Source organism: Gopherus evgoodei, unplaced genomic scaffold, assembly GCF_007399415.2.
Source record: "Gopherus evgoodei ecotype Sinaloan lineage unplaced genomic scaffold, rGopEvg1_v1.p scaffold_60_arrow_ctg1, whole genome shotgun sequence".
In the NCBI taxonomy this organism is placed as follows: Eukaryota; Metazoa; Chordata; order Testudines; family Testudinidae; genus Gopherus; species Gopherus evgoodei.
The window spans coordinates 467,750-490,062 of NW_022060081.1; the positions used below are offsets into that span (position 1 = coordinate 467,750).

The 22,313-nt window shown below is 48.7% G+C and overlaps 1 protein-coding gene and 1 pseudogene across 1 annotated transcript in view; both read right to left on the reverse strand.

Moving 5' to 3' along the window:
• LOC115643461 overlaps window positions 1–22,313 on the reverse strand; it is a 591,865-nt pseudogene that overhangs the window by 354,942 nt on the left and 214,610 nt on the right.
• Window positions 1,629–22,313, reverse strand: part of LOC115643458 (zinc finger protein 271-like) — a 200,782-nt gene continuing 180,097 nt past the window's right edge. Inside the window, exons 7-8 of the mRNA XM_030547509.1 lie at window positions 6,265–6,656; window positions 1,629–6,180 (exon numbers count right to left, since the gene is read on the reverse strand). Coding sequence (XP_030403369.1) covers window positions 5,302–6,180; window positions 6,265–6,656 — 1,271 coding nt within the window. The 3' untranslated portion in view covers window positions 1,629–5,301. The remainder of the gene's footprint in view (window positions 6,181–6,264; window positions 6,657–22,313) is intronic.

A 22,313-nucleotide genomic window follows, 5' to 3' on the forward strand; every position in this document is an offset into this window, starting at 1 on the left:
AACATAATCCCAACTCTACGTATCAAACAATGGTGTGTAAATTAGCTGTTACCACTCAAGAAAGAGATCTTGGTGTCATTGCTGATGGCTGTCTGAAAACATCCACTCAATGTGCCATGACAGTCAAAAAAGCTGACAAAATGCTAGGAACCATTCATGCAGTGGTAGGTAATAAGGCAGAAAATATCATAATGCCACTAGATAAATCCATGCTGTGCCCCACCCTAAGTACTGCATGCAGTTCTGGTCACCCCATCTCAAAAAGGGATATAGTAGAATTGGAAAAGGTGCGGAGAAGGACAACAAAAATGATGAGTGTTATGGAGCAGCATCCCTATGAGGAGAGATGAAACAGTCTGGGTGGGTTCAGCTTGGAAAAGAGACAACTAAGGGGGGACATAAAATCATGATAGGTAAGTTCATGGAGAATAGGTCCATCAATGGCTTTGCCAAGATGGTCAGAGATGCAACCCCATGCTCTGAGTGTCCCTAAGCCTCTGACTGCGATGTGCTGTGAGTACCTGTATCTTCTGTTCATTCCCTCTGAAGCATCTGGGCTTGGCTACTAGCAGAAGACAGGATACTGCACCAGATGGGACCACTGTTCTGACCCAGTGTGGCCGTTCTTCTGTTTTTATCAGGTTGGCTTTTGCTGATCTGAAGTTCCGAGTTGTACGGTTATTCCCTTGGTTAATACTGCTCCCCGAAACGGGCAGTGTGCACTGTACACCAGCTGAGCTACGTGCCGTAATCAGAACCAGAGTCTGAGCCGCAGATGTGTGCAGGGAAATGTTATCAGAGCAAGGTGCTTTTGGTCAAAAGCTTGTTTCATGAGGGCTCTAGCTCAGGAATCTCTGGAGCAATTAGCCTCATCTTCAGACCACTAACCCTGCCCTGCACCCACATGCTGAGCAGCGTTATCTCAGGACAATGCGAGGAAGCATGTAAATTGTAGAGACATTAGAACAGTTGGCCTTTAAACACCTGACAGGCTTTTGCAAGTACAGGGAGATTAGTGAAAGCTGCATAGCCTGTCAACATGTTTCATTCCTCAGAAGGGATCAGTCCTAGGATCCTCGTCTCTCTTAGGTGGCTTACATAATATAAGAACATAAGACTGGCTATACTGTGTACCATCTAACCCAGTGTGCTGCCTGAGTGACCAGTGCCAGAGGCGTCAGAGGGAGTGAACAGAACACACCTCCACTGAGGTCTCCAGGCAAAGTAGGTGTGAACTGCTCCTTCGATACAGATGTGTCCCAATCCAGCTGAATTGAGGCAGACTTTGGGCCCATGTCAGTTTGGAAAAGGCCCGCTTAACCCAGCAGGTTTCTCAAAGTATCCATTGTTGTGAACCGCATGAAGTATGCATATGCGAACCCCAACAATATCAAAACTGAAAAAAACAACAAGGCCAGTTCTGGAGAGGATTCCAGAGCCAGGCCTGAGGGTTAAACAGCTGGCCTCCTCAGCACCCATAAAAATAACTGGCTGCAAAAACAGAACAAAAACAAAATTAAAAAAACAAAACCAACCAACCAACCAACCCAGAAAAGCTACCGTCATGCATCCATCTCCTGCCCAATGTGACATCTTTGCTTTGCAAACAAGAGAACTGGGGAGCGCTGTGACTGTTATACCAATTTAATAAAAAGTTACACATCTTGGCTCAAATAACTTTCCTCTTAACAGAAGATTTATTTTAAAGCTTATCAAAATAAACTCCATTTGAAAGAGAAATAATTACAGTCTATCCTGGGTCTCTGTTCTCACACATGCTATTTCTCTCACATATTCCCCCCCTCTAATTCCTTTGGAGTGAGGGTTTAATTTCAGGATTAGCCTCCATTTCCTGTATAGTAGGAGGGGGCAAGAAGAGAAGAAGAAAACTTTGAGGTTTATAATATAATTCAGGTTATCACATAATCAGTCTCTTATTTTACACTAATTTACTTCATGTTTAATTCCATTTTCACTGGTAAAAATTTAAGATGACAAAATATAAATCTATAGGGCTGTTTCCACCCAGTGAGCTTTGTGTGAAGTCACATTCTACAATAACCTAGGAGCCTTCCATTTCTGAGAGTTCATTTCTCCCTGGGGCTTCTCCCAGAAGTGTGGGTGGAAGGGGTCTCACACGACGTGGGAAGGCTGGATCATGAGAAAAACCATCTGTGCTCTACTTTCACACTTTCTAATCTTTCAAAGTAGCAGCAGGAGGAGAAGTGATACAAATGCATTAGACTTAATAGCAAATCGAAGAGACCAAACCACAGACTCTGGACTCAGTATTCATGTATCCTGCAGTCTGAACTTGGGATCGGATACATTCCCTCATTGGCTACCATTGTTTGCCCAGCATGGAAGTGCTTCTTGTCCAACAAGGCAGCCAGATTGGGACCCATAGGCATGGAATGGCTCTGAAGGAAGCTCCTCCACTCCTGTCTGTTTCTGGCAAGTCTTTTGATGGTTCCCAAGCTGTGCCCCAGGTTTTTCAGCTCGACTTCCACAGCTCTTTGACATGTTTATGGGCAGCTTCGTTTTCGCTTGCCTTCAGGTGTCCATCTTACTGCTGTTCTGGACAATCTATCTCCAGTGCCTCCTGGCAATGATGGTGTGCAGATCCTCTTGGCTGCACTGTATCAACAGATCTTGGTTTGAGATTGTTCTGGGCCAAAAGATGTGCAGGATTTTTCGGAGGCAGGTTGTATGGAAGGCAGACAGTCTGGACATGTCAGACTTTCTCATTCCCCTGCATTCGGCACTATAAAGTCATGTTGAAAATACTCAGCTCTGTTAAATCTTGAGTTTGGTTTTGGTGTTGTATTTTGATGATTTCCAGACCGTATTTAAGCTCCTGAAGATGTTCCTGGCTTTACTGATTTTGTTCTGGATGTCCTGGCTTGTTCCACCGTCCTGGCTGATGGTGCTACCCAAGTATGTGAATCTTTCTATGTTGGTGGGAACATAATCGTCTATCTGTACTGGTGATGCTGAGGCAATATTAAAGGTCATGAGATCCATCTTACTGTGGTTGATTTTCAGTCCGATTTCCTGGCTGAAGGTGTCGAGTCCATTTGTTTTTTCTTGTATATGGTGTTGGGTATGTGATAGGAGAGCGAGATCATCTGCGAAGTCCAGATCTTCAAGGGATGAGAAGGATGTCCATTTAATGCCTCTTGGCATGTCTTCTGTTGTACGCCGCATTACCCAGCCGATGGCAACACTGAAGAGTATTTCAGACACGACATACTCCTGTTTTGACTTTGAAACTGCACTCGCTGTGATCAACACTGCATGTGAAGTTGAAATAGTGAGGTATAACTCCCCCAAATATGCCCATTTCTTTCTTTAATCTGGTGGCACAGATTTTAATTAGGGACTAAATTCAGGTGTGGCTCAGAATCCCTGTAAAACACCAAATGTCAGGTCTCTATTAAAAACAGGTATCTTTCTGCAGCTATATCACATTCAACATGGATTTCATTTCCTACACATTTGCAGCATCTCCCAGGGTGAGCTGAAGAGAAATGTCACTTCCATTTCCCCATCCCTACCTAGCTAGGGATTGCATTTCCCAAATAATAGGCTACATGTACCTGATTAGGAAGGAGATATCTTCAGGAGCGACCTCCTGCAGGGCCTGGGCCACAACTGCTTTGGGAGCCCAATGCATGGGTATTTTGCTTAGTTCCGAGTCATTTACTAGGGAATCCTCTTCCCAGCCCTTTAGAAAAAATATTGACCCAACCAACTGAGCAACAGGGGGATCATATGCATTTGTTTCCACAATTTGTGCTTTGGTGTTCTTCACCATTTCAGAATGGAAAGTAAAAGTGCTACCGTCTCCTTGGTAGCATGCCCAACAGATTGAAATATTCTCTCCTGATAATCTAACTGCATTTGAACTTCCCCCGGGGCATCATGGAGGGGAGGAGGAAAGAAAAAAATCATAAGAAATTACTGTTTTAGCAAATGGTCCCTTGTCTCAAAGTCCGAAACAAATCTGAGTGACATGCTGCCAAATAAAACTAATATGCAACTATGTAACCAAATGGTGTTCAGGAAAGCGAGAAACCGGGAATTCTGTGCTACACATGAATTCTGCATGTGTGCAGTGGCTCAGAACTCCTCCAGGTGTAATTAAGACACTTTCAGTTTCATATAAAATGAAATTCCAGAGCAGGTTACAACTAATGATTCAAAATAAGAACAGAATCTTGCCCTGCATTCTCCTCCGATGTATTCAAACCTGCTTCACGCAGCATCACCTTATTACAAGACATTTCCCATCATCATAACGGGAAAACAGCCAACCTTCCTGCCTGTAAACAAAACTCCCAGAGCAGCAGGAAAAAGGGCAGAAGCAGCTTTGCCAATAGATAAAAAACAGGACTTGAAACACAGAATGAATAACTGTGTTCGGGATCCATTCAAATTTCCCCTCCGACTCTGTGACACTTGAATCCCCAGCCCCAACAAGACTGATTGAGAATCAAAGTGTGGTACCTAGCACACAGAGCAGAGAACACCGCATCACATGGAGTGGGAGGTGGGAAGATAGCGTGTGGATAGGATAAACTCATTGCGGCTGACACAGAAGCTAAAGCTGCTGGGCTGAGGGGGAATAGTGATGGTGAGGAAGAATCAGGGAATCCCTCTGATTCATTTTCCCCTAGCCCTGTTCCTGCTCTTTGTATAGTTCAATATATTTCAACCGAGGAAAATGGTAGAAGAGATATCTGCTCTCCGGCACAACCCATAGCAACATCAGAGCAACTGGGAAGGAGACAATTTGCCCCCCAAAGGGAGAAATAAGCGACTAAGAAATGGGGGAACAGTATAACCGTGATGCTCAGGGTTTGTTTAGGTCAGGTCAAGGGGGAAGCTAATGCCAACCACAGCACCTGGGCTGCATCTGAACTACAACTATAACTGTCTTTTTACACCAAGATCACTAACTTGCGCTGCCAACGCCATGTACAGTCCTAGTGGACGTCAGGCACAGGGAGTTTTTGCCTCAGTGTAGCTTGTTGGGATCAAACGTCTCTCCCCCACCTGGAGCTGATGAACATTCCTGGCTGGAGGTAGACACACGCTCCTACGACTCAAAAGGAAAGCAGCTGATAGAAAAGATCACAGGACTGACCCCAAAGAAGGTGAGCCAGAAAAGGCAGAAACAGGCAACTCATCTGGTGGATCTGAGACCACAGTGAAGATAGTACAAAAATCAGTATGTAGAGATTAGCAAATGTGATTTAAAAAAAAATTCTTTGGCTAGGCCTAGTGAAGGGATTTATTCTAGTTCTGTGTCAGGTGGCTTTTCTGATGTCTAGTAAGCGCTGAGCCCTGACTGAAGCGTTTCCCGCACTCGGAGCACACGTAGGGCGTCTCCCCCGTGTGGATTCGCTGATGTGTGACCAGGGCTGAGCTGTGACTGAAGCTTTTCCCACACTCCGAGCACATATAAGGTGTCTCTCCCGTGTGGATTCGCCAATGTGTGATAAGGTTTGAGCTCTGATTGAAGCGTTTCCCACACTCGGAGCACGTGTAGGGTGTCTCCCCCGTGTGGATTCTCCGGTGTCGAATAAGAGCCGAGCTGTGACTGAAGCTTTTCCCGCACTCAGAACATCTGTAGGATGACATGCCAGTGTGGATTCTCTGATGTGTGATAAGGTTTGAGCTCCGATTGAAGCTTTTCCCGCACTCGGGGCACGTGTAGGGCATCTCCCCCGTGTGGATTCGCTGATGCGTGATGAGGGCTGAGCTATAACTGAAGCGTTTCCCACACTCGGAGCACATGTAGGGGGTCTCTCCAGTGTGGATTCTCTGATGCGTGGTAAGGGCTGAGCGCTGATTGAAGCATTTCCCACACTCCGGGCACACGTAGGGAGTCTCTCCTGTGTGGATTCGCCGATGCCTAATAAGGTTAGCACTCTGACTGAAGCATTTCCCGCACTCGGTGCACACATAGGGCATCTCTCCAGTGTGGGTTCTCTGATGTGTGATCAGGGCGGAGCTATGGCCAAAGCTTTTCCCGCACTCAGGGCAGGTGTAGGGCGTTTCTCCCGTATGGATTCTCCGATGTCTGATAAGGGCTGAGCTACGATTGAAGCTTTTCCCACACTCGGAGCACGTGTAGGGCGTCTCCCCCGTGTGGATTCTCTGATGTGTGATAAGGGCAGAACTCTGACTGAAGCTTTTCCCGCACTCCGAACATCCGTAGGGTGTCTCTCCCGTGTGAATTCTCCTGTGTGTGATAAGGTGTGAGCTCTGATTGAAGCTTTTCCCGCACTCAGAACATGTGTAGGGCGTCTCCCCGGTGTGGATTCTCCAATGTGTGATCAGGGCAGAGCTCTGACTGAAGCTTTTCCCACACTCATGGCACGTGTAGCGTGTCTCTTCCAAGTGGATTCTGTCACGGGTTATAAGGTCTGAGTGGCTACTGAAGTTTTTCTCTGGCCTCTGCTGAGTCTCACAGACTTTTGCTTTTTCTGGGAGTGCACAACGCCCGGAAACATTCCCTTTGGATCTCCCTGATAACGTTCCATGTGGTTCTCCTTGCTCAGCGTCTTCCTGCTGGAGTTTCTCCTCATTCTCACTCACCATCCCATCACCCGATGGGAGACTGAGAGAATCCAGACAGAGGTCACTCCCTGCACCAGAGAGAAAGGAAATCTCAGAGAGAGGAATGGAAAAAGGGATGAACAAACCAAAACAATTGTGAAACGAACAAAAATTTGAGCTGAGGAGGTCAAACCTATCAGGTGCTGATTTTCCCCAAACCCTTCCCCAGAGGAGAGAGGAAGGGACCACTTTTGGTCCTCATCTCATCAGAACACTCAGGGAAAAGTGAGATAGGGGAGGGACCTGCTGCCAGTTGTCAGTCAGGGTAGGAGGGAAGCCATGAATGACATCTGCTATAATGATTCTATTCTGCAGGGAACAATCCTGAACTTGGAGAGCTCACAGGGTCTTTGTAGGGCATCCCGAATGTTTCCTGCATTCCTAAACAGTTGTTGAGTTGGTTTAACCAATTCCTCACCTGTGCAGGCAGCTCTCGGGAGCACTTCTTTCTTAGAGCCCTGGAGGTCCAGGACCCACGGCTCTTCCCCTCGTTCTAGCTGCGAGATCACATCAGGTTTGGCAACTGGAAACCCTACTCCAGGCAAAGAAAACAAGGGAGGTCAGTGGAATTTGTGGGATACTTGTCACAAAGAATAGTCCATGGTTTTAACCCCAGTTCATTTTTAAGCAGTAACATCCCAAGACAAGCTTCCTTGGCTCAAAGTGGCAGGAGAGTTATTATGATTATAAATCATATTCATTACCTTAGTGCCTCAGGACCAACTAACAGTGGGTCCCCATTGTGCTACGACAAGTGCAAACAGAGAATAGTAGATGGCCCATGTCCTGAAGAATTTACAATCTAAATAGACAGGACAGACACAGAATGGGGGAAGGGGCAGAACCCAGCAGCAGAGTGAACTATGTGATGGCAGAGTGACAGATCTGATGAACGCAGGCATACATCTTGGGACTACTGTATTTAATGTTATGACTTGGGCCAGAGTTTCTGGAAATTGTCGCTATTACTGCATTTTTCCCCCCAAAATCACTCTTCATTTCTGGAATCACGTTTCATATCCAGAATTGCTGGTCAGAGGGTAGGTGGGCACACAGGATCATGCCCCCTCTACCCCCTGGATTTCTACTTGGAGACACTTGACCCCCCTCCCCAGGGCAGAGGCTGGGGAGTGGCTGCTCTTGAGACTTGCTGGCAATCCACCTCAGCAAGTTTCTGCTGTGACACTGGGCAGTTTTAAAACATAGGCAGGTTTATTAGTCAACCAAACCACAGCATTGGAAAGTCCTTAAATTAGCACCAAGAAGCGAAGAAGACAATATAGTCCATACTAGCCAATGCCCAGCCAGGCTGCTGTAGAAAATGCTTCTGTTTCCTTTCCCTGTGCCTGTCCATTAGTCTTCGCTCCGGCAGAGCTCCCTGTGTCTGCGAGTCCAGTTCTTCCTTCTCCCAAAAACATAACGAGTCCATGGATGCTTCACTCAGCCAAGCGGAGATCCTCCCATGGACAGGTGAGAATTATTCCCTTGTCTCGGTCAGGTATTCCATTGACGTGGGTTGGTCCCAGGTGGTCCTTAATGACTAGAGCCCTCTCAAATTCATGGCTGTGAAAAATGCGTCACAGACCATGAAATCTGGTCTCCCCCATTAAATCTGGTCTTTTACTCTATCCTATATAGATTTCACAGGGGAGTCCAGCTTTTCTCAAACTGGGAGTCCCAACCAACAGGGGATTGTGGGAGGGTGGGTGCGGGGGAGGTTGCAAGCCTATTGTAAGGATGTGGTGATATTTCCACCTGGACTTCTGCTGGCCACCCAGCTCTGAAGGCAGCGCCGCAGCCAGCAGCAGCACAGAAGTAAAGGCGGCGATACCGTACCATGACACCTTTATTTCAGCCGCTGGTCTCTGGCCTGAAGGTAGCGCCGCAGCCAGCAGCAGCACAGAAGTAAAGGCGGCGATACCGTACCATGACACCTTTATTTCAGCCGCTGGTCTCTGGCCACCCAGCTCTGGAGGCAGCTCCTCCACCAGCATCATGGCAGAAGTAAGGATGGCAACACTGTACCTCACTGTACAATAGTCTTATGACCCCGCTTCCCATATCCTCCATGATCCTCTTTTAGGCTGGGACCCCCACAGTTAGAACACTGTGAAATTTTAGATTTAAGTATCTAAAACTGTGAAATTTAAAGTCCTATGACCGTGAAACTGACCAAAACCGACCGTGAATTTGGTAGGGCCCTAGTGACCCATTCATATCACCCCATGACAGTTACATGAAAAAACACCTGATGTCTCCTGCTCTTTATAATCATAGCAATACCAACCATAGAGGGAAACTGAGGGGTGTATTTTCATCATAGAAGTATCACCAAAATTCCCCCCACACACACACAAACACTGCTCACAGCTGTTGGAGAGAAAGCAAAGCACAGGAACTGGACATTAGTCCAGTGAACACAGTGGAGAACAAGCTGCAACCCTCAAACCCGGGTCAAAAAGGATAGACATGTGGGTCCCCACCCATAGAGAGGGGCTGGCTAGAGGCCTGATACCGGAGAGGGCATCCCTTGAGCAGACCATGGAGGCAGGTGAAATGTGTAGCTACCTGTGATGGGATGGACCTCAGGGTCCTAACACACCCGTCCCAGGTAAGGAGCAGTGGAGAGGTCCTCCAAGCAGGCTAGAGTGGCTGCAGGGGAAGCAGCCAATCAGGGCCCGGGAAGGCCCTATAAAAAGCAGCTACAGAGCCAGAAACAGTGCAGTTCCTTGGAGGAGCGTGGCTGGCGGAGGGAACTGCAGTATCTTGGATGGCCAAGGGCTAGTAGAGAACAGGGGAGCAAGGAAGAACTCCTGGCTGGCTACTGGCCCTGAGCTTAGAAGAATCCTCAGCTCAGGGTAAGACATTGGTGAAGGCTTGGACCTGGAGTAATGAGTGGGTGGGCCTGGGTCCCTCCCAAGAGGCCACCGGGGCAGGGCCTACAACTGGACATCAGTAAATCCCCAGAAGGGCACTGAACTGTCAGGAGGCCCAGCTGAAGACTTAGGCCAAAACAGACGAAGGGAAGACGTCCTGTCAGTATGGCCCAATGGCAGGTCTGGGACTGGTTTAAAGACCGTGGACACACCGAACTAGGGGGGGCGCTTGTGAGAAGCGGGTGCTGACCCCATTACGTTACCCCAGAACTGTGACATCGCAAAAGCGAATTTTGGGTCATTAGGAAATCTAGTGACTCAGGTGTAATGGGAGGGAGAATTAAACTCCCCCAGTGTGAGGATAAGGCTGGGGAATTAAACACTAAAACTCGGGAACAACAGCCTCTAATTCTTCCGGAAAAGGAGAAGGTAAGAAACAAGAACTGGGCCATGCAACCTCAGGAGGGACAGGCTGAGATCCAAGGAGCCTGGAGGGAAGACAGCTTGTGGCTGCTGCAGATGGGAAAACGGGGGAACAAGACTCTTTCCAAACTCTTACTCCTGTTGACCCTAACCTGATTTAATGCCCCAGTTTCATGTCTCGTGGGCACTGTTCTGCCAGCCAGAGGTAAAACGGCACAGGCAGAGAATGGTTTATTAGCTTGGAACATGTGTGGAGGGGGCAAGCAGGTGAACATCATAAATGGGTTATTAAGCTTGCTACAGTTAAAGGCCTGTTCTATTAGGCTGAAGCTTTGTGGGAGCAGTTATGCTGAAGTCTGGGATTTAGCTGAATGGGCCTAAGGATACAATCCCAGGTCAGATATTTCGCACCCTCATTTTGAGAGGCTAACGAGGAACCACAAGCGGGTGGAATATGCCACAGGATTCTGAAAGAAGGAAGTCTGGGGCAGGCTTTAGCAATTAGGTTGCTATGCAGTGTCTCAGCAGTTGGACGCATTCATATATTGGAATTATTAATAAATAAGTGATGTAAATCATGAGTATTTAGGCTTGATGCTTAATTATGGACTTCCCAAAAGCCACGTATGGGCAGGGGAAGCATGGCCATTATTGTAATCAGAGTAAAGGAGCAGATATGGTATATCGCCATCCTATTACCATAAGGAAGGGGATAAAATACCTCACCCAGTTACCACTTTTGCAGGTTTGTCGGGTCCCCGAGACAGTGTAAACTGAAGCAGGGCCTCCCTTCTGATGGGCTTCCTTGCACCTCAATCTGTGTTTCCAATGGTGTCCATAACTTGTAGGTACGCACTGTGCAAGATAAGTATCAACAGTGCAGGACCCTTTTTACTACACTTACCTTATTCTAATTGTTATGTGTATTGATCCTTGCCTATTATAACTGTCTGTATTAAATAAAATTTGTGCCTGTTACACCAAAATTTCATCTTCAGAATTAACTTTGAGTGGCCATGTACAAGGGTGAGCTGCACCCCAATACGTAGGCGTAAAAAATTGTACAGGCTACACTACCGCCCTATGACATCATCAACAAAGTGCCCATTTGTGCATGGGTAGGGGCCCTGCTATGGGCAGGAGGAATGCAGCAAGGACTCAGGATCGGTGGCCAGGGTCGCTGTGCATAGAGATGGGGAGGTTATATGGGGAGGGGGGTAATGAGTAAGAGAGAGAGAGGTCAAGAGTTAAAATAATAATATTTGGGGGGAGGAGAAATGTATAATGAAGTGAAACTGAACAGAAATAAAACTGGAGTGGAGGCTCTAAACCAACAAGGCTTGGGTAGGGATTCGAGGTTAAAGGTCTGGGATCCCCCTCAGCTCTAGATCCCCAAACCTCTCCTCCTTCCCACTGACCCACCCAGCCCCTTCCTGGGTGCCCTTCCTCCTCACTCCCCTCCCCTTCGTCCCATTACTCTCAGCCAGCACCACCTCCTGGCACCTTGGGAGCTTCTTGTGTTCCCTCCTCGTCTCTCACAACCTCATCACTCCCTGCTGCTGCTTAGCTCTAATAATGCACATACCCTCCCCATGTCCTGGCACCCCAGAATTATCTACTCCCCATTTCTCCTCCCCTCCCACAGCTCTGTTCTCCCTTCACCTGTGGGGTCCTGAATGCCAACATTATAGGCTCTCCTATCAAAAGAGGAGCTCATCTGACTGTCACACAAGCCATGCAGGAGTCATACACCTATTTACGCAACTTAATTTAGAATTGTACAGACAGTTTATTTTCCTCTTACAATGAGGAAAAGGCATGAAAGCTACAGTGATTAATGTATTTTAATGCATCCAGTAAGAATACTTTAAATACAATTTGTAAATGACTGACAGAACCAGAAATGCAAATGTCCAAAAAATTGTACCAGCAGGTGGGAGATAAGGTCAAAAAACATGGGCAAGGAAACTTGTCAAAACTTGTTTGATTACTCCTGAGGGAATTCTGCATCAGTGCACATGCACAGAATTCATGGCCCCCGCAGATTTCTTTGCTTACCCGCAGAAAAATGACTATTGATGGGGAAGCAAAGAGAAGCCACAAGAGCGGTCATTTGCCCACTCCCTGGCAGTGCAGACAGGTCAGTTTGGGCACCCAGAGCAGCCGATAAGAGACGTAAATCACCGCCTGATGGTGTGGGGTGGGTAGTCGTGTGTGTGTTTGTGAGAGAGAGAAACTGTCCCTCTTGCTCGCTACTGCAGCATGCTTGGCGTGGAGGGGTAGGAGCTTGGGGCATTTCTGAATTGTTTCCATTGTTCTTAGTGAATTCCCCCAGGAGTATAAAACAGGTGTACAAATGTTAAGGCCCAGGTTGCCAGAGTGGTGTAAAGGAATCTTATTCTAAAGGACAGTGTGGCCTTATAAATGCTTATGGTGCTTTAGTGATTAGAACTGGTCTAAATCTTTGGACTGAAAAAAATTCCTATCAAAACGTGCTCCATGAACTCAGCATACGGCTGCATCCATGTGTCGACTAATCATTACAAGTAACAAGTCAATACGAGCTACATTCCTATTAGACTGAGGGGGGTTGGTGATTTCCTCCCATGCTCCCATTCGCCATCCATTCTATTGTAGTGTAAATAAATTACCAAAATAACTGAAACGAGCTGGATTCTATTGCATTATTTTGACCCAAAAAATGCAGAATTTTAAAATATTGTGCATAGAATTTAATATTTTGGTGCCAAATTCCCCCAGGAGTAGTGTAAGTAAAGGTATAAAGTTATTGCTGCTCAGGTTCTTTAGAGACCCCACAGCTTCTAATAACCCAGGGGAGAGGACTCCTTACCCAGCAAGACCACCGTCTCGTAGTTCTCCTGCATGACATCCCTGTAGAGGGCTCTCTGAGCGGGGTCCAGCAGAGCCCACTCTTCCCTGGTGAAATACACAGCCACCTCCTCGAAAGTCACCCGCCCCTGAAAGAGCAAGAGTCCAACACTCAGTATCTGCTGCCCCACTCACAACCCCACTATTTACAGAACAGCAGCATCAGGGAAATGGAAGCTCCGGGAGGCACATGTTAACAGAGTCCCACCCCACCTTGCCTAGAGCAGCCAGGAGCCATCAGAGGGTAGAAAGAGAAAACCTTTGTGTCTCCCAGCTGACAGATGGAGGCAGGGTCGTCATATTTCTCTCACACCTACAAGCCAGAGCTTGGTACGGGAGATGGAGCCTCCAGCAGTGTCCAGAGACAGCCCCCTGGTAGGAATCCCAACCCCTTCTCAGCAAAACAGATGGAAGAAAGGAGAAGTCAATAGGAAAGTGTATATAAGCCAGAAGGTTGGAAATGTAGCAGACAGGTAAGGGAAGCAAACAGAACTATATAGCCAGCAGAGCCAAGGAAAACCAGAAGGAAGTTTTTCGAAGTATAAGTACAAAAAGAATCCTAACAATGGCATTGGTCCATTATTAGACAGAAATGGCAGAATTAGCGCACACAAAATATGCCGAAGAGGTAAGTGTTCAGTAAGTATTTCTCTCCTAGATTTTGGGGGAAAAACAGATGTAGTCCTATTATATGATGATGAGGATGACTCTTTCCTTTCCAGTAATAACGCCCGAGGACATTAAACAGCAGCTACTAAAGTTAGACATGTTTAAATCAGCAGGTCCAGATAACTTGTATCCAAGACTTGTAAAAGACCTGGCGGAGGAGCGTGGTGGACTGTTAATGATGATTTTCATTAGGACTTGGAACACTGGGGAAATTCCAGAAAATGGGAATAAAGCTAATACTCTGCCAATATTTAAAAAGTGTAAAAGAGGTGACCCAGCTAATTACAAGTGTTAGACTGACATCGATACTGGGTAAGAGAACGGAGCTGTCGATACTGGAGTTCATTAATAAAATAATTAAAGGGGGGTAATATAACTAGAACTAATCAACAAATGTTTAGGGAAACGAGATCCTATCAAACTACCTGGATATCCTTATTGGATGAGGCCAGAAGACTGGTTGATATGTTGCCCTGGATTTGATGGTGACAAATTTTGTGTATAGCCCAGAATATGATCAAGCTGATTGCAACCCTATTGTATGCATTCAGCCACCAGGAATTAATGGATTAGAACACAACCTAGTTAAGGGTTAATTTGAAAAACAGGCTTTTAGGGGCAGGGTCAAAACCAGCTGGCATTTTCTGCTAATCAGATTGGGAGGAGGGGAGAGAAAAGTAAATAAGTGGGAATGACGGAAGATAAGCGGATGAAAACCTTGAGGGTAGACACCTCTGGTATTAGAAGTTTATTGAAAGTTATGAGAAGTGATGAGCCAGTAGGGGTCATTATGACCTATGTGTCTTGTAGAAGTCGGCTCTAAGAAGTTTAGATAAGAGTGTACTTTGGAGCAGTCAGCGGGAGCCATCCTTGGAGAGAAATCTTTCCTGTCATGTTTACTCCCTGGCAGGGAGGCGTTTGGCCGGCACTGACCCGTCACTGATTGCTCAATACTGTCCCAGAATTTAGGCTGGGATGTTCTAAATCTACTGTTTGTCTGTGTGTACTTAAATCTAAACACTGCAGCGTTAGACAGGAGCACACTTCCTTGCATTACTCCCTGATCAGACAGAATTGCTCTGCGTTTCTGAAAACCCCCAGGGAACAACTGAAGCTAAGAGTATTGATTTAATATACTGAGACTTCTGTGAGACACCTGACTTGGTTCAGTACAATATTTTGATTTAAAAAAAAATAGAATGATACAAAATAAACACAGCATAGATTAAAAACTGGCTAACTGATAGATTCAGGCTCCAGCACTGGGAATCTGGGAAGTTTTTCCAGCCCTGGCCAAGGGGTTATTTCCTCTTCCACGAAGAGGGGACATTCCACTCCTATTCTTTAAAAGTAGACCCCAGATTACACAAGTCTCAGCAGGTTTGTCACATCGGTCCCCTCCCCTTCCCCGCCCTAGATAGTTCCTGCCTCCCACCACCTCGAGCAGCTCCCACCCTCCTATGCATTTACTGCTTCTCTCCCTCCAAGCAGAACCCACCACCAGCCCCTGATAATCCCTTACCTGAGCCAGCTCCATTGCAGCCATTTCCTTCACCCTGGGAGGAGGGGATGATCCGGAGCGAAACCTGGACGTTATTCTGTAGCCTGCCAGGGCGAGAAGGGCAATGTGAAAGCATTCAGATGGGGTATTTGTTCATTCCACAAGCCGATTCCCCCCAGGATTTTTCCCTGCTAATGGACATTCTAGGTTCTGCCAATCCCAGAGGCAGCTGCATCTCTGGGTTGTCCCAAGCAGCACCTGCTAACTCTCTTCCCATTTGGGGAATGACTCAGGGCAACAATCTGCCACCCAAGCAAGGACAAACCCTGCAGATAGAATGGTGAGAAAACGCCCCAAATCTGAGGAGGTTTTAAACAAACATTGGAGCTTTAGAGAGAAAAGGGGACAAAAACCAGTGCAGAAGATAAGAGAAATAGTGAGTAAAATGACCCTATCGGGGAGCAACAGCTGCTCAGGCCAGACTCCCCGAACACAATGGAGGCAGCAGCATCCTGCATTTTACCAAGAACTCACACCCTGCACATACATCCCCTCCCCTCTCCCATCTCTTCTCCCTCCGCATCTCCGAATCCCAGAGCTGCTGCCGCCTCTGACACACACAGGCTTCCACTCCTGTTAGTGTTGGGGGGACCTAATCCAGCTCCAGGAGTGAACCCTAATTTCCCCATCAGATGAGGCAATCTCAGCTGAGAGGGAGGTGACGGGGAGGTGGTACAAAGAGACAAGGAGTGAGACTGAAAGTAGTTGTAGCTATGTTGAGCCCTGGAATAAATTGCCGAGGGAGGTTGTGGAATCTCCATCTCTGGAGATATTTAAGAGTAGGTTAGATAAATGTCTATCCGGGATGGTCTAGACAGTATTTGGTCCTGCCGTGAGGGCAGGGGACTGGACTCGATGACCTCTCGAGGTCCCTTCCAGTCCTAGAGTCTATGAATCCATGTTGGTCCCAGGATATTAAAGAGAAGTAATCTTATCTTTTTCAGTTGGTCCTAAAGTAAATTCCCTTACCCACCTTGTATCTCCAAGAGATCTGAAAGTGGCAGGAGACACGGGAAGACAGCTCAGGACTGTAAACCCTGGAAGAAACTACATTTCCCATCTGCCCGTGGGTGTGTATGTGTCTTATATGTGTCCCCCATTCCTCTCACAGCAGCAAGAGGAGCCTGCAGCCAGCCCTAGAGGGGCCTTCCCCACCCTGGGATGTGAAAGATCCTAGTGCTGTAGGTTCCATGCTGGCCACAGGAGGTTACTAGTGCTCCGTCCCCAGACGAGCCAGGGATAAGTGGGTTATGGGAATTAGAAGATGAAAATTCATTAAGAATGATGATATTTGTGTGTTTATTATTAAATCCCCAGACACCCACCAATCCCCGTCTTCCTTCAGATGAGCTATAAATATCTATGGGACTCAGCTACTGATCCTGCAGGGAGTTTCTGCCCCTCCCCACTTTCTATAGCAGCGCTTTTAAGAACTGACCAGGGAAACATGGAAATATTTTGAACCAAATTCCAGCAGCCGCTGAGCGTGCACAAGTTAAAATGAAACCAAGGCTCCGTCTCTCCAAGGACCTGGCCCCTAGTGCAAAATTATAAACACTCCCCAGAACTCTGAAACAGCCACATCATAACTGTTAGATCGTTATTGATCTATTGACTTCTGGGAATTACCAGTAAAAGGAACAACCCAGTGAAGGTTCCCCTGAGGGAAAGACCTCATGTGTCTTTACAAATGGGTATAATCTAATCTGGAACTTTATACACTAAAATGCCTTATTCGTAGCCCTATGGCGATTGCCTGGTGTCACTACGGGGCAGAGTTAAGGTTGGTGCCTTAGCTGTGAATTTCCATCCCCTGGCATATTGCGATTGCTGTTTGGTAGGCTTGGCTGAATCCATTATGTCTAATTTGTATTAATAATTTCAACAGATGATATCAATGTCTATTTTTAAGCCCTTTCTCCAATTTCAGTGTTCAGAGCTGTGAGCAGTTATGGGGGTGGTCAGACAATAATTATGTAATTAAGAGTTGACATTCCAAAAAAGCTAGATCTTTAGAACGGTTCAAACACGAATTGTCAATGTCACATGCAAAATCTACAGTGTAAATATCCATAAATCAAACTTGACTTTCTCCAGCAGCATTTCTGTCATTCTGCCTGTATAAATACTTTTCATGTGTGTGTTTGTGTGTTTGCATGTGCAGTGAAATTAACATTTAGGGAGATTTACTGATAAAAATCCAATCCTTTCAAGCGTACTTTTAAGTAATTAAATACTTCAATTCTTTCACTTCCTGGACTGTAATGCTTGCTCTGAGGATAATTACACCCTCCCTGTGATGTGTTTCACCCTCAGTCACAGAATCATCGTCCCTGACACGTGCTCTCCACCTTAACCCCATCGTGACGTAGCTCCTGCCTGGGAGCTCTGCTGAGGCTAGTGGCGTTATGATCAGAAGGTGACACACTGACACATGAGCAGAGACACACGGGGGAGGGTGGAGGATGAGGTAACATGGAGGCTACCAGGGTTGAACAGGGCCCTACAGAGTGTGGGGAGCAAACTCCCTCTCAGCCTCTCCTCTCTCCCACCTCCCAGAGTCAGTAACTCTGATAAATCGTTCCCTGAAATCTAAATACCCCAAAATGTGAGACAGTATCAGCAAGACCAGAGTCAGTAGATGCTTTAGGGGCTGCAGAGCCAACCCCTTCGCCTAGATGAGGGGAGTGAAGATCTGCAATAAAAGCAGGGCTGAGGCTGGGGGAGGGTGTTATAAACAGATGGTTAAGGGTTAACGCCTCTTTTACCTGTAAAGGGTTAAGAAGCTCAGTAAACCTGGCTGACACCTGACCAGAGGACCAATAAAGGAACAAGGTACTTTCAAATCTTGGTGGGGGGAAGTCTTTGTTTGTGCTCTTTGTTTTGGGGATTGTTCGCTCTGGGGACTAGGAGGGACCAGACGTCAATCCAGGCTCTCCAAATCTTTCTGAACCAGTCTCTCATGTTTCAAACATGTAAGTAACAGCCAGGCAAGGCGGGTTAGTCTTATTTTAGTTTTCTCAACTTGTAAATGTTCCTTTTTGCTGAGAGGATTTTACCTGTTTGCTGTAATTTTGAACCTAAGGCTAGAGGGGTTCCTCTGGGCTACATGAATCTGATTACCCTGTAAAGTATTTTCCATCCTGATTTTACAGAGATGATTTTTACCTTTCTTTTTTTTAATTAAAAGTCTTTTTTTCTTAATACCTGATTGATTTTTTCCTTGTTTTTAGATCCAAGGGGATTAGATCTGGACTCACCAGGGATTGGTGGGGGGAGTGGAGGGGGGATAGTTTCTCTTTGTTTTAAGATCCAAGGGGTTTGGATCTGTGTTCACCAGGGAATTGGTGAAGTCCCTCAAGGCAACCCAGGGAGGGGAAAGTTTTGGGGGGACAGGGTGTGATCCGACACTCAAAATTCTGGATGGTGGCAGTGATACTAGATCTAAGCTAGTAATTAAGCTTAGAAGTGTCCATGCAGGTCCCCACATCTGTATCCTAAAGTTCAGAGTGGGGAAGGAACCTTGACAGGGGGACACAGCTAATGGGGACTGGGAGCCAAGAGGCCAGAGCCCATGAAGGGCTGGGAGCAGAAGTCCTCAGCACTGCTTAGAGGAACTTCAGATTATTTTCCCCATTTACCATCCTGCCATGTATTTAGAAACTTTTCGTTCCCATTTAAACACACTGGAGCTAAACTGTGTTGATACATTTCCACAGGTGAAAATGGGGGGAAACACCCAAATCTGAGATGTGAACTGGCCATTGGCGAAGTGCAGAGAAAATGGGGCACAATTGGGGGAGGGGAACAGGGAACTTCTCAGGGATTTGAGGGAAGGGGGGGTCACCCTGGGTGTCGCTCGTTGCTCTCTAGGGAAAAAGGGGGCAGGACGAGAGAGGATGGGGGATCCCCAGGGGAGGGGGCAGCGGTAAATCTGAGGGGATCTCAGCCCCCCCTTCTCTCCCTGCTCCTCGGGGGTCACCTGCTCTTCTCCCCCCCCCCGCCCCGGCCATGTCCGGGCTGCACAGACATTTCCCACCCACCCCTTTCCCAGGTCTCCCCGCACAGCCCAGTCTCAACCCCACCCCGGCAGGTCCCGCATTGATACTTTGATAAGGGCAGGGTGAGGGGCACGTGCTTCACCAGATGTTACTGAGGATCCTCAGTCAGTTCACGGGAGCATGCCCGGTGCACCCTACACAGCAAATTAAGCCAGAGCAGTTTTTCCCCACGACACCTCCTCAGTCTCCAGCCCAAGGCCTGGCACCCTCCCACCTCGCAGGGTCCGACAGCCTGGCTAAAGCCCAAGCCCAGACACCTACACTGCAGTTAAACAGCCCCTTTGCCTGAGCCCTGTGAGCCTGAGTCAGCTGGCATGGGCCAGCTGGGGGTTTTAATGGCAGGGCAGAGATACTCTTGGTGTCTGTTCAGCACCTGTCACAACAGGGACCCTGATCTTGGTCGGTGTCTGTGCAGAGTCTGGCACAACAAGGGCCTGACCTGAGTCAGGACCTCTGCAACTCCCAGCATTACAGGATCCTGGATGTTGTTTGGGGTCCCTGCAACATCTGGCAAAATGTGGGGACAGGATCTCTGTTAGGGTCCGTGCAGTGCCCAGTACAGTGGTGGGGGGTGATCTGGGTCGGGGTCAGTGCAGGGCCACGCCTGACGGGGACACAGATCTCAGTCAGGGTCTCTGAAGCGCCCAGCACAATGGAGCCAGCAATCGGGGCCGCAGCCGTCGCTGCTTGGCACAAGGGGGGTGTGATCTTGGTCCAGGTCTCAGTTTTACCTGGCACAACAGTGGGGTCTGATCTCACTTGGGGTCTCTGCGGGGCCCGGCAAAAGACAGCTAAGTTCCCTCTAATCTGCGCGGCTGTGAAGGGTTCAGGGCTGCGGCAGGGAGAGATGCCTCTCCCTCAACCCCAGACCTGCCGTGGCGGGGAGAGGCGGGAAAAGACCCTCTCCCCCAGGCCACAGCTGCTGCAGCCAGGCACAGGTGCCTCTTCGCAGTCCTGGATCTGCTGCAGCAGGGAGAGGTGAGGGGAGACACTCTCCCCCAGTCCTGGAGCTGGCACAGCGGGAAAAGGCACCTTCCCACCCAGCCCCAACCAGGATACTGCTGCAGGGGGAGAGGGCTGGAGGGAGTCTGCACCCCCAGCCGGAGCCCTCATCCCCATCCCCCCATCCCAACCCTCTACCCGGCCCTTCGTCCCCTCCCACACGCCAAACCCCTCGGCCCTGCCCCCGCTACACACCACCTCCCTATCGAGGCACATAACAAAATTCATTCTGCACATGCATGGGAAAAATGGGTCTGTGATGTCAGTCGGGGTCTCGACTTGTGTGGCACAATAGGGACCCTGATCTTGGACCCTGCATCAGGCTGAATGAGGGCCCCAAACTTGGCCAAGGTCTGTGCAGCACCTGGCACACTGGGGGGCCCTGAGCTCAGTCCAGGTCAGAGCCACGTTCAGGGCACTAGGAGCCCTGACATGATCCATGCCACATTTGTCACAAGGGGGATCCAGCTCTGGGTTAGGGTCTGGCCAGAGCCTTCCACAATGGGGGGGGTCTGTGCCATCTCCAGCACCTCAGGGGCCCTGATCTCTGTCTGGGTTTGTACAGGGAGGGACGGGGGGAGATACAGGGCCTGATCTGGGGGAGGGGGTGGGATTCCAGGCATCGGATTAAGGAAGCCTGAGAGCAGAGGTAACCCTGCAACCTCCAACACGGAGAAAGAATCAGGCAACAGGCTTCCTCCAAAACAGGCGAAGAGGGTGCAATTAAAACTCACCAGGAGGAATTTTTTAAATCGGAGCTGGATAAAAATACAGGAAGTGGTAACATCTGATGTTTGAAATCGGTATTTAGTAATGAAAAGAAAAAGCTGCAAATATGAGGAACTTTAGCATCCTTCTCAGGGGCTGGAGGAAGGAGAGAAAAGTTTGAGGACTTTTCCAGTAGTAGAGGACTCAAGGGAAAGGTAAAATTTGAAAGGATTTCAGATCAATCTTTGATAGCTAGAGAGAAAAGGGCAAAATTCACAAGGATTTTATGTGAATCAATATTCAGGAAGCTGAGGAATGAGCAACACCTGAGGAGGTTTGATGTTCTCGAGAGGGGAAAATCTCCCGGGATAAGAAATCAGTCAGACACCTGGGGAGAAAAGCGGGAAGGTTTCCAAGCATTTGAGATCAGTATTTCAGATGTGAGCAGAAAACGGGGCACAAACTAAATATTTGCCAATATAAGGGAGAAGCGCCAACATTGGGGGAGATTTTCTGTCACCGTTCAACAGTTCAAGGGAAAAGGGGAGAAATTTGGGGGTGTTATACAGTGATATTCAGTCAACGGCAGAACGGGATGGTTTCCCCTTCCCCCACATTCACAGGGCCGGGGGGGAGGCCTGGGTGATGGGGGGTTTCACAGGGGAAAGGAGGGGGCTGGGGTCCGAAGGTCACTGGTTGTGGGGTCTGGGTATGTGACCAGCAGGTGCTTGGGGGGGAAGTAGCTGGGACAGGGACACCTGGGGCTGGGCCGTCTCCATGGGGGGCACTTGTTCCTCCCTCCCCTTCCTCGCCCTTCCCACGCCCTGTTGCCAGCAGAGAGGGGCCCCCCCAGCCCAGCCCAGCCCAGAGGAGTCCCTGTCTCAGGGACCCCCCCAGCCTCTGCCCAGTTCAGAAATCACTCGGGGGAACCATTTCCCACCCACACAAGGACAAATCCCTGCAGGTGAAAATGGGGGAAACACCCCAAACCTGAGATCTGAACTGGCCATTGGCGAAGGGGAGAGAAAATGGGGCACAATGGGGGGAGGGGAACAGGGAACTTCTCAGGGGTTTGAGGGAAGGGGGGGTCACCCTGGGTGTTGCTCGTTGCTCTCTAGGGAGAAAGGGGGAGGACGGGAGAGGAGGGGGGTCCGCACGGGGGGGGCAGCGGTAAATCCGAGGGGATTTCAGCCCCCCCCTTTCTCTTCCCCTCCCCCCCGCCATGTCCGGGCTGCACAGACATTTCCCACCCGCCCCTTTCCCAGCCCCCCCCGGCCCCTGCCCGGCCCCACGCAGGGACCCCAGTGGGGCCGGGCCCCTCCCCCCGCCAGCCCCTGTGGGGCCCCAGGACAGAGCCTGGCCGGGCCCGGGGGGCGCTGGGCTCCTGCGGGGACAGCAGCTCCGAGCCCCGCGTGGGCGCTCTCCCCCCTGGGAGCAGATCCCGGCGCTGCGAGATGCCGGCCCCCCCCCCCGGACACTGGGGCAGAGTCACCGCCC